The 11,334-nt window shown below is 35.9% G+C and overlaps 1 protein-coding gene across 2 annotated transcripts; it reads right to left on the minus strand.

Moving 5' to 3' along the window:
- Positions 1-502: 502 nt before the first annotated feature.
- LOC107011718 (WD repeat-containing protein 43) lies at positions 503-10,961 on the minus strand. Of its 2 annotated transcripts, XM_015211323.2 has the most exons (13): positions 10,654-10,961; positions 10,441-10,581; positions 10,244-10,359; positions 9,209-9,363; positions 8,830-8,918; positions 8,135-8,681; positions 7,248-7,352; positions 6,359-6,522; positions 6,173-6,252; positions 4,911-5,022; positions 2,098-2,172; positions 1,871-2,015; positions 503-837 (listed from the first exon to the last, which is right to left on the minus strand). In XM_015211323.2, the coding sequence occupies exons 1-12, from the start codon at positions 10,741-10,743 to the stop codon at positions 1,881-1,883; spliced, it is 1,809 nt and encodes a 602-aa protein (XP_015066809.1). In that variant the 5' UTR covers positions 10,744-10,961; the 3' UTR covers positions 503-837; positions 1,871-1,880. The 2 variants fall into 2 exon arrangements, with proteins under 2 accessions (XP_015066809.1, XP_015066808.1); XM_015211322.2 differs by lacking the exon at positions 503-837 and having other exon boundaries at positions 1,375-2,015.
- Positions 10,962-11,334: the final 373 nt, after the last annotated feature.

Consider the following 11,334-nt stretch of genomic DNA (forward strand, 5'->3'; position numbering starts at 1 on the left):
TTAAAACTATCATAAATTAGTTGACTTACTATCAAGATGTTAATTTCTTTATAATTAATGGTAAATTAATGTTTAAAAATAATAAAGTATAATGTGAGTCAAATATATTATTTGAATATTGACCTCTAAATTGGCCTAAGGAACGGGTATATTCTATCTATTCCTTTACTGATTACAACAATCATGTTAGTAAAGCAAAAAAAAATAATGGCACAATACTTAATCGTGAAGAACCCTCAACTCATAAAGGATAAAAAAAAACGATGACCTGCATCTATGTAGGGGTTTAACTCAACTTCATTAACCCTAAGTCTCAACAAACTTATGTAGCCTAAGGAACTATAAACTTTAATTCCTGGACACCAACAACTAACTAACTTGTCGACCCTACTTCAAGATATCTCAAATTAACAAACATTCAAAAACACATACTATAGATTCTTCAAAAACCGAGCAAAATGTTACATGTCAAGATTCAGAAATTACAAAGCACCAAGTTGGATTGTGAGAGAATTGTGTAATCAATCATTAAATTAAATATTGACTGAACAAAGTCTACCATTTCTAGGTAATTGGTAAAAGATAAATACAAGAAGGTCCCAGGAAGCTATTTCCCTCTAATTAACCATATGTATATTCTCAACAAGCAAGCAAAAACAAATAAGCACAACTCTCAGCCAGTAAAAATGGAAAGATGGCATTTCCTCAGCTAGAACATAGACATCCCTAGCAACTGCCTACCTGTAGCGACTTCATTCAGAATTTCATATTAAGTCTCTTCTGTTAGCGCCACAAAGCTATTGAGAATGATGGGAACACAGTCCGCAACATAAAACCCTGCAAGATTTTCAGTATCTATGAGCACCTAGTAGTTCAAGGTAACATATAGCACTTTATGGTTCTAACTGGTTCGAAATTGATGAACTGCAAACAGATTATAAAAAGATCCAAAGTCCAATAGCCAGAGAAAATATTTACTTTTGAATCTTCATTTTCTTCTTCCCACATTTATTTAAATGTTTCAACTTTGAATCTATAATTCATATCATATATGTTGTTCCTTAGGCAGATGTGCATATACTATGTTAATCAGAGATCTCGTATCTAGTCAGCAAATCATAATAGTGGCAACTTATTTTCAAGTTCAAATGTGAGGCCATTTCATTTGTGTAACTACAATCAAGAGTAAGCAGAAATATCATACAGAACCTGCAGAAACAATTTTTTTGTGTGTGTGTGAGAGAGAGAGGAGGGGAAGAAATGGTCATATCATATTCTCATTCTATTGTTCCATGCACGACGACATATTAATGACTTCAGTGAAGCCACGGCACAAACAAAACACTCAAAGCAAGCGACTTGGAACAATGAGTCTGGTTGCACCACCGCCACTGTAAGATAACTCAAAAACAAGAGTCCATTTTGTGTGTAACTTCTTGGGGGATCAAAATACAACTCATTCACACACACAGAGGCACAAAGAAACTACCGGATCAAATAAATTGCTGGGTCCCCATTTCACCAATTGTTACATTCTCTTCCTAGCTTACAAGTTCAGTGCAATGGATGAAGCGAGTTAAGGGAACTTTTAACAGCAAAACCAATGAAAGATCAGATAAATGGCACCTATGAAGAACCTCACACAACAGATTATCGACTTAATGCATACAATCAGGAAGGGGTCTAGGAAAGAGAGTACATAGGCTTTACCCCTATACCCATAACAAACTAGATAGAGCAACCTAAATTATATCTCCTTGCACTTCCCATTTAAGGCCCCAAGGCCCAGCTCCTACCAAAACTGACCATATAGATTCCCTTGTTAAAAGCACCTGCCAATCAACTTTCAGCTTTATGAAACGTCTCTCACCGAAAAAGTCCTAGTCATCCCCGTCACTACTCGTTTGAGATTCATCTATGCCATACATAACTTCATCTACCTCATCATCCTCACTATCATTCATCTGCCCCTCGAGTGTTGATGTCGGACTTTTCTTATTATCAGCCTTCCCAATCTGATAAAAAAGTAAGAATAGATAAGGGTTCATGCAAAAAATGTAATGGACTAAGATTCATTTACTATTTGAAGTAATCAACCTGTGCCATTACGAGTTGCAAACGGCCAGATAACTGCAATAATGAGTTAAGGGCTACTCCCTTTGACTTGGTAAGCTGAAAAACAAAAAAGATTGAAGTGCTTAATAGCTTTCAAGTTTTGCAGTTTCTAACAACAGAGCAATGGTGAATTTTTTGTCATCATAATCAAATAAGAAAATCAACAACTAATGAGAAACAACAAATTATGGTGATAAATTCTTCAAACCAGTAGGAAAACAAGGGTTCTATAGGAGATTCAATTCTTTGGAAACTGACAAAAAAAATGTGACCTATAAAGCATGATATAATGAAGGTGGGATTTAGTACTCTATTCATTGCAGCTCCATAGAAATGAATATGCCTACTAACAGACATCAGGGCCAATTTTCATCAAAGGAGTTAGAACTATTAAAGAATAATTGGAAATTGACTGACCCTCAAGATATGTAAAACTAACCAATTTTAATCAGATATGGACTTCAGTTACCAAACAATGAGAACCCAGACTAATGGATATTCAAATGGAAAATGTCCAAATGAAACGGAATAGATTATTTATATAGACAACCCCAACTAATCTCGGATTAAGCTATCAAACAAATTATGCATACTGTAAAATGACTCCCATTTTCCTTTGTTTTGGGGCCATTTTCTAACTTTTTAGGTGATCAAACTTGATTAGGTCTCATGATTGCTAATTTTCTTGTAGTCTTCCAATTTCAGCTGCAAACTTTACAAGTCTAGAACAATAAAAATGTGTTGTCCACCCAATGTGCCCCAGCTTAGCTACTCAAGGGCCACTGCGATACACTTCAGATAAGGAGATAGCTTTTTAATGTGACTGCAAATGAGTCTTCCACTTAGGTTACAACATGTAGGTAAAATGATTGATTTACAAAGGCACTTTCTCCATTAATCAAATATAGAAAATATGGTTCATTGCAACAAATAGGCAGGTTTTCCGTACTAAAACAAACTGCAGTATCCAGAAAAAAATGGCACTCCATGAGGAAGTGTTAGATCATACATGGAATCTTTGTTTACCTGGATATACTGATGGGTAATATGGGTATGAGCAATTCAATTTTTTTTAAAAAAAAATGGGTGGTATCCAGAAAAACATGGCACTCCATGAGGAAGTGTTACATCATACATGGAATCTTTGTTTACCTGGATATACTGATGGATAATACGGGTGTGAGCAGTTCAATTTTTTTAAAAAAAATGGGTGGTGTCCAGGCTGGCTTGTGGACTCACTATACCACAAGGTACCTGCTACTTCCCACCACCCATAGAGGTATCAGGAAGTATCCACCTATGGAATAAAATCACTTGATATGGACATGAATTGGTTGATGTTTGAAGAAAAAAATAGAGATTTAAAATTAAGGGGGTTTGGATTGACTTTTTTAAGTAGCTTATAAGCTAAAAACTAAAAGCCATAAGTTGGTCATACCCAACTTTTGGTTTTTAGCTTTAAGTTTTTTTTTTTTTTTTTTTTTTTTTTTGGGGGGGGGGGCCTAAAAGTAGGTGCTTACAAGCACTTTTTGTTTTTTCCGAAAACCTCTAAAAAATATAAAAAGATGGGAAAATGCATAAGTACCCCCTGAACTATGCCCGAAATCTAAAAGACACATCTATACTATATTAAGGTAATATTACCCGCTGAACTTATTTTATAAATAATTTTCTACCCCTTTTAGGCTTACACGGCACTATCTTGTGCGCACAGCACGTGTTGACAATTTATTCAATTATAGTGCCATGTAGGACGAAAAGGGCTAGAAAATTATTTATAAAACAAGTTCGAGGGGATAATAGGACCTTAGAAAAGTACAAGTGTGCCACTAGGATTTCAGGCATAGGTTGGGGGTACTTGTGCATTTTCCCAAAAAAGATCTTAAAAGCCAAAAATCAATTAAAATAGGCCAAATCCAAACACCCTTGAAGTTGAAAAGGATATTTGAAAGTTGAAGTTTTGTTTGGATATGAAAGCATAGTTGAAGCCTTGTGTGGGAAAACATGAAAAACTGCATAGAACTCATAAAACCTATTTTTCGAGCTTCATGTTTCATATTTCAAGTTTGAAGTTGAAATAATGAGCCAGATACATAGATGAATAAATTGTTATTTGAAATCACCTCCAAATGTTATGCCAAGTTTTTGAAAGAAAATCTATGGAAAGATATTACTTCAAGTATTTGTCACTACTGGAATTTGAACTAGGTCGCTAGGGTTTGCAAAGAGAAGAAGAAAAAAGGCGGAAACGTACCTGCTGAGGTCGCTAAGCAGCAGAGAAAGAAGAAATGAGAAGAAAGAAGAAAAAACCTATTGAAGGTTGTAAGGCTGGAGAAGAGAGTCGTGATTGCGAATTGGAGAGAAAAAAGGGAGAAGAGAGTCAGGTTTGTCCAAAACATCAAATAAACCCTGATATTGCTTGTTAATTATTAAATCAGACCTGTTTTTTAGAAAATGAAAAAAAGGCGACGCCTTTAGCGCCTTGCCTGCCACTCGCAACTCACCATTGCCTCGACTTTTCGAGGTCGCCTCCCCTTGCCAGTAATAGGCGCAAAGGTGATCTCCTTTGAGAACAATGGCAGTGAAGCACTCGTTTCTAACAACACAGCCTCCTCCAGAACATACAACACAATAAGACTCATCACATTTAACTTGGAAAACCAAAAAGAACTAATTTATCAAAAAGATCAATCAGAAACAAGACTGCAGAAAGCATGAAACCATCGACACTTGGCGACCCTAAAGGTAATCCCATAAATTTCACAGCAATACTAGCCTTGTAGAAGAATATCTACCTTGTTCATGGAATCTAGAAGAGGCGTCAGTGGTTCCTGCGATGTAACAAATTCATTGTGGTTCACCAATATACAGCATATCCATGGAAGAACATGCGTTCCCAAGCTTGATCTGCAAAAAAGAAAATACATGCAAAACCAAAAGAGAATCATCATATGCATAAATATTTAGCCATCAATAACTAAATGGTGAACAATTGATTCTGCCAAATAAAGCAAGAACTGGCCCTTTTGAAAAGTTACAGGAGTGCAAAATTCTGATATGAATCTCCAAATTTATATCTTAAATTGTGGCAATCATTACTTCTGCAACATTGTGTTTCATGATGTCCATAAAGAAAAAATTAGATATTTGTGGAGAGTTTCAGGAGGAATAACTTTTCCAATATGAATTCCAAACTCTTAACCCAACCGAGAAAACCCCGAGGCAGGTGCAAACTGTTCGAAACTCAGTGAAATTGGATCTACCCATCTACTCTTCTTCACTTTAACACCAGGCTTTTGTCAGTGCCGGGTTGAAGCACGTGATAAGCACCTAACTACACATCATGTGCTGCACACTTATCACCAGATCAAAGCCCTGGAGCAATTTCTTGGTAGTATTTTGAAGTAGTTTAAAACTTCCAATTCTATCTCAAATTGAAATGATTTTATGTCAAAGAACATCCAGTGGAATCAGTTTAAACAACAAGAATTGAAACAGGCAATTCTTTAGGTACTTAATTCAAAAAAGAGTACCAACTTTTATAGTACATGCAAGTGAGATGATTTTCTTTTCAACATAGCTGCATCTCTTTACGAGACATCTCCATGTTTTTTGTTCCATTCTCAAGTCCCTATAACTTATGAAAACTTGTTTCACACCGCCAAGCCATTTTTCCCCATTCATTAGATAAAGAAGATCACCAAGATTGCGCGACCCAATGCCGAATTTATACCCATTCCAAGAGCTCAGATCAAATTAGTATTGATATACCGATTCAATCTGAGCTCTCATTGAGAATGCTCATTAATGAATATTCTCAATCATGTACTTGTTTTGAATTTCTCTTTATTTTACATAAGCCCTTTCCTTAAGGTTATTTTAGATTTGTATCCACTGCAGTACTCTAACTCTCTTTAAAGTGTACTACATTACATGAAATGTAGTTCATGACTTCCCTTTTTGGCTCCTTAAAGTGGGGCTATGCAGTGCATCTCCACTCTTAAAGTACAATATGGAGTAAAAGGGTGCAATCTCCTTAAAAGTTCGAAGATCCCACCTGGACTGCCATGCAGCCACCAAGGCTTTCAAAAAGTTGTAAGCATCATGTGGTTCCATGGATAAAACAGCGGCTTTCATCTGCGTTAAATGAATACAGTTAAAAACAAATTATTTCAGATATTTTAACATGAACACTGACCAAATCAGACCCAAAAGTATCCTCAGTATTTCATGAGATATGGACCTTCTTTTGTGGCACACTAGCATCAGCACTTATTCTTTTCAAAATCTTAGCATCAAGAATTGAGGGAGGCAAGAGATCATTGTCGCTGCTAATTATACCCAAGGATCTTAACTGGTCCTCCATGCAAATTGTGACCTCATCTTCTGCTTGTGTACCAATGACATCTGTAAATAGCAATAAAGAAAAAGCTTCATGTTCAGAAGTAAGCACTTAATGGCATCTTTAAGTATTCTGGAGACAAAAGGATAAACACAGAAATTAATTGGGACAATGTTCTAATAGTCCATAGAATCATGACGAGAGAACTATAGTCAGTGATGAAACACTTCCTGAGATATTCTAGCAAAATCTCATCTTAGCTCACATAACTTACTCTTCACTAGTAGTAAAGTACTGATGAAAAGAGAAGAAAGTTCCCCTCACACATTTGAGTTGAACAGTACGATATTCAGCACAAATCACTGTAGGCAGATCATGGATCACAAGTCTCAAAATGACGATTAACCCGAATAAAGCATGGATCTGGAAGTAGTAGAGTATCTCAAAAAGTTCTGTTTACTTCAACCTACAATTCCGGCATGGAGTAAACAGTTTCATCAGCAGTTCTAGTCTATAAGATTTTTCCTCTTGGGGAATTCAACCTACACTAACCCACAAAGGTGAGGATATATTGTTGTTGTTTGGAATTCAACCTACAATCAGATATGGAATAACCAGTTGTGTCAGCAGCTCTAGTCTATAAGATTTTTCCCCTTAGGAATGGCAATGAGACTTGAAATCAAGATGCACAACCATCGCATGTTCCAAAAAGGTGTTTACATATTGTGCAGACGCAAAAAAAATGTGCCAACAAAACCAAGATATCTTATTGGGGCAATTTAGGTGATACCTTTGCTAACTGTGGGCTTAATTCCAGTCTCCACGCCAACGTGATCAAGAATCATGGGCAAAGGAAGTAATGCACCCTCTGCATTTGCACGATCGAGAGCAGTAACTGTTGAATGCAAAAAATAATGTTAGGACACACCTGTATCAATTTCAAATTGAGCATCACATTTAAATCTTTGTGATTCTTTACCATAAACTGTAAGATAATATTACTTTTTTCTTTCTTCCTAAGGAAATAAATAGTATTACCATTTATAAATGCAACTCTGTAACTCTGTCAAAAATAATACCCCATACTTATGCATATTAACTTGAAAGCCAATCAAACACATGACTTAAAGATTACACAAAGGAGGAAAGATATAAATGTACATAATGGCACAGGATGACTGTCATCTCAAGGCTTTGGACAATTTTCTTTTTGTAAGTGATACGTCATAAGGTTGTACTACATGGGAGCTAAGAATACAAAAAGGGACTAGAGAAAAGAACAGTGGTGTATTGGACCTCCTCCTAGACATTTTCAACCAATCAAATTTAGACAGGCCATTCACAAGGATACATTGGGCTCCTCTACATATAGGGCCATAGATTAGGAGGTTAAAATTCTCTAATCTGGAGAAAACGTTAAGAGAGGAAAGAACAGGTGGAAATTAGCCATGTGTAAAGAAATGAAAAATGCATTAAAATTTGGAAGGGAACAGCAAATTTGCAGATATAAGAGCAAAAAATTCCCGAAACATACACATCGCCATGCCAAATATGTCAATGGCAATTCCTATTTAACACGGTTTGATTATCAAATAGGGTTCGATAATTACATGTTTTTTTACATAGAAACTAGAGAAGACGGGAGGCAAGTGCAAAAGGAGGAGGAGAGAGTGTTACCCTGACTCTGGGTCTTGGATGCTTGTTTAGATTTGCGAGATTGACTGAAGGGTAGAAGGATCCCGTCAAGTGAACTTTTTAATCTGATATCGTCCCCAGGCTGCACCATAACTTTTTCAAATGATGGTTTTATAAGCAAGCCATATGCAACAAACATATGGCCAGAACCAGATGTGCCAATAGATTGCAATTTTGCTGAAAAAATATTATGCATGGTTTCTTTATGTTTCTTCATTATTTTCTCATCTAAAGATGCAAATATCTTTGTGGGCTTCCCATTGTGCAGTTCCTCAAAGCTCTTTCCATGCCAAAAGTAGCAAACACCAATTTCTGAAATGGCCAAAACACCCAAGCCTACATCATTTTCAGCTCCAGATTTAATGTTGTAGCTATCCAAGAAGACAGCAGGGTGATCCATTGCCAGCGAGCAGCATGCTGATTTCTTTTTGCTACCATCTAACTTCCAAACTGCTACATGTCGGTCACCAACAGCAGAAGAAAGAACATGTCTCCCATCTTCAGAGAAAACCATACACCGGACAGCCCCCTAATAAAAAGGGAGAAAAGAAATAAGGTGACTCCCAAGGATTGTATTAGAAGTATTCTGCAGGCTGTTTTAACTTCACTTAACCACGAAGAAAATACATCAAAAGGTAAGTACATGAAAAATAAAAGGAAAAAATCATAATACTCACAGGATGGCCTGTAAATTTCTGGAGCTTTTTGTCATCCAAGCAATTGAAAACCTTCAACTGAGAAGTTGCTGTTGCTAATATTTTCCCATCTGGCTAGACATAAGCCACAAGAGGAAACCAAATTAAGCAAAGAAAGTTGGTCGCTACAAGAAAACAATAACAGGAATGCTAACACGAGATACTGGAGGAAGGAGGACAAAACTGGAGCAATACATGTATCCAGAAACTATAGTGATCTAACAATGACACTAGAAGAATTTTGATAACTCTTGGCTCAGGGAATCTTGCATCATTGTTGAGAGTACTCCAGATTGACTAAAACAAAAGATAATTGAACTGTAGCCATCAATGAAGACAACGAACATTTACAGATACAAACCTGATGAAATGGATAAAGATGATATTGCTTTAGTGGAAGCTTTAAACTTATGCAGTAAATTTCCGGACATGGAGTCAATTTTGCAAACTAGTCCATCAGCACCAGCCGTGTAAATGAATGAACCATGTGAAGGGAATGAGATGGCGTTGACACCGCTGCTCATTGACATACAAAATTTCAATAAAAGCAAGGGAGATACGTCATATCATCATCTTACTACATGATAATGTCCCATAAAATAATATAGAAAAATGCACCTTTGAACTGTGAGAATGATACATGTAAAAGGAACAGAGGCAAGCTCCAAGATGGAGACGGTACAAGTGGCATGATCTACAGGTCATTACTACTTCAGAGATCAACTTTATCAGAAAGATTTCTGCTTTACTTTTACAGCTTTAGGATACAAAAACAATGAGCAACTAATGACAACCGGAAAAATAATAAGAGAAAAACGTGGGGTAAATTATTTTATTACTTTTTTTGTTGACAAGGGAACCCACAGGCACAGGGTAAACCTTGCTCTTGTGCAATAGTTCGCAAACGACATAGGAGAGGTAAACTGCACTAGGCAAGCCCTGTGCAACAAGCTTGATCCAGAAAATTGATCCCCAGTTGTCACAAGCAACGTTTCGAACTTGAGACCTCCATTATGGGAGTCCCAAGCCAAACCATCTGAGCCACCTTAAAATTTATTTTCATTACAAATAGCACAACTGACAAAAGATCATCCAAAATCTCCCTTCTTCAAAGTTGGACATCTGTGCTAGACATCAACTTTTGGGCCTCTATATCTATACACTTGTCAAATTGCAACTTAAAGCTATTTTACATTTTCTTCACAATACGTCCTACAACTCACATTGAAAGATTTATACTCCTATGTCCATTGTCCAACACATAAGGTTTATATTCCAATGTCCATTGTCCAACATATAGTATGAAGTAGAAACAAAAAGAAAGCTTTAAAGTGAATATACCATTCTTTCTGTAAGTCAAGATAATTCTAGTTATGAGTTCCGCAAAAGAACTTACCCAGGATGGCAATCACTAAATCTCCATTTCAGATGACCTGCAGATACATCTAAAGCCAAAACGTCACCACTTCCTGTACCTAACACCAATAATGAAGTTCCAATCTTCCTTTTTTTCTGACCAACCAGTAAATATAGCTCTAGTTAAAAAAAGAGTTATGCTAAATCATTCCTTTTTTTTCTCAAACAAAACTGTACCTTTCTGTCACATGATAACCACTTCATGCAAGTATAATCCATTGAAAGATGACCTCCTGGCTTATTAAACGAGCTTTCTTTCTCCGTTGACACAATATCTGCAAACTCGGTCTGTACCTGACCCTTCACAGTATCCCATATCTGACAGAAAAATTCCCAATGATATACTTAATAAAATTTCAAAAAAAAAAACAAATAATTGAAGGACTATACCTTGATACGGCCATCACCAGAACTTATAGCAAAGAAGTCTAACGAAGGACTAAAACAAGTCAAAATATCCCTTATATTAGCTGTGCCCATTGCTTGTAACGGAACTTCGAGTACAAACTGGAGCTTCCGTCGACGTAGAAGGTAGAGCTGCTGAACGGACGGTGGAAAATTGGAGCTTCCGGCGAGGGAGAAGGTAGAGCTGCTGAACAGACGGTGGCGCTGAAAAAAGGGAAATAATGGCAAAGGGGCAGGGCGGCTTAAAGAGAAGGCTAAACCTTCAAAATTTTGGGGTTTTGCTCAATTAGAAAATATTCAAGTTTGGTGAAAAAACAAGAATTATAAGTAAAAAAAAAAAAGATTAATATTTTAAATAATAATAAAAATATTTTTAAAATTTCAGTTACATATTTTTATCAAAAAAAAAAAATTGTTTTCTCTACTCGTTGTCCAATCCCAACTATTTAATGTATTTATAGAGTAAATTTTATATAAATATTTCTTTTTAATAATTAATTAAGATGTCATAAATCAACTAATTTTATTTATTAAATATTATTTTATTTATAACTATCTAAGACTCTCAAATTAATTAAAATGAAAAAATTTTAAAAATGACCTTGATTACGTGAAATTGAACAAAAATATTTTTAATTAATAATTTATTTAAAAATATTTCTATAA

Source organism: Solanum pennellii, chromosome 2 (genome assembly GCF_001406875.1).
Source record: "Solanum pennellii chromosome 2, SPENNV200".
NCBI classification, from domain to species: domain Eukaryota; kingdom Viridiplantae; phylum Streptophyta; class Magnoliopsida; order Solanales; family Solanaceae; genus Solanum; species Solanum pennellii.

Bases quoted from the DNA above. Each gene is read 5' to 3' on its own strand.
- LOC107011718 (XM_015211323.2), bottom strand. From the start codon at position 10,743: ATGGGCACAGCTAATATAAGGGATATTTTGACTTGTTTTAGTCCTTCG. The intron at 10,582-10,653 runs GTATAGTCCTTC...TTTTTCTGTCAG, and splicing joins CTGGTGATGGCCGTATCAAG to ATATGGGATACTGTGAAGGG. The intron at 10,360-10,440 runs GTACAGTTTTGT...CTGGTTGGTCAG, and splicing joins GGTTATCATGTGACAGAAAG to AAAAAAAGGAAGATTGGAAC.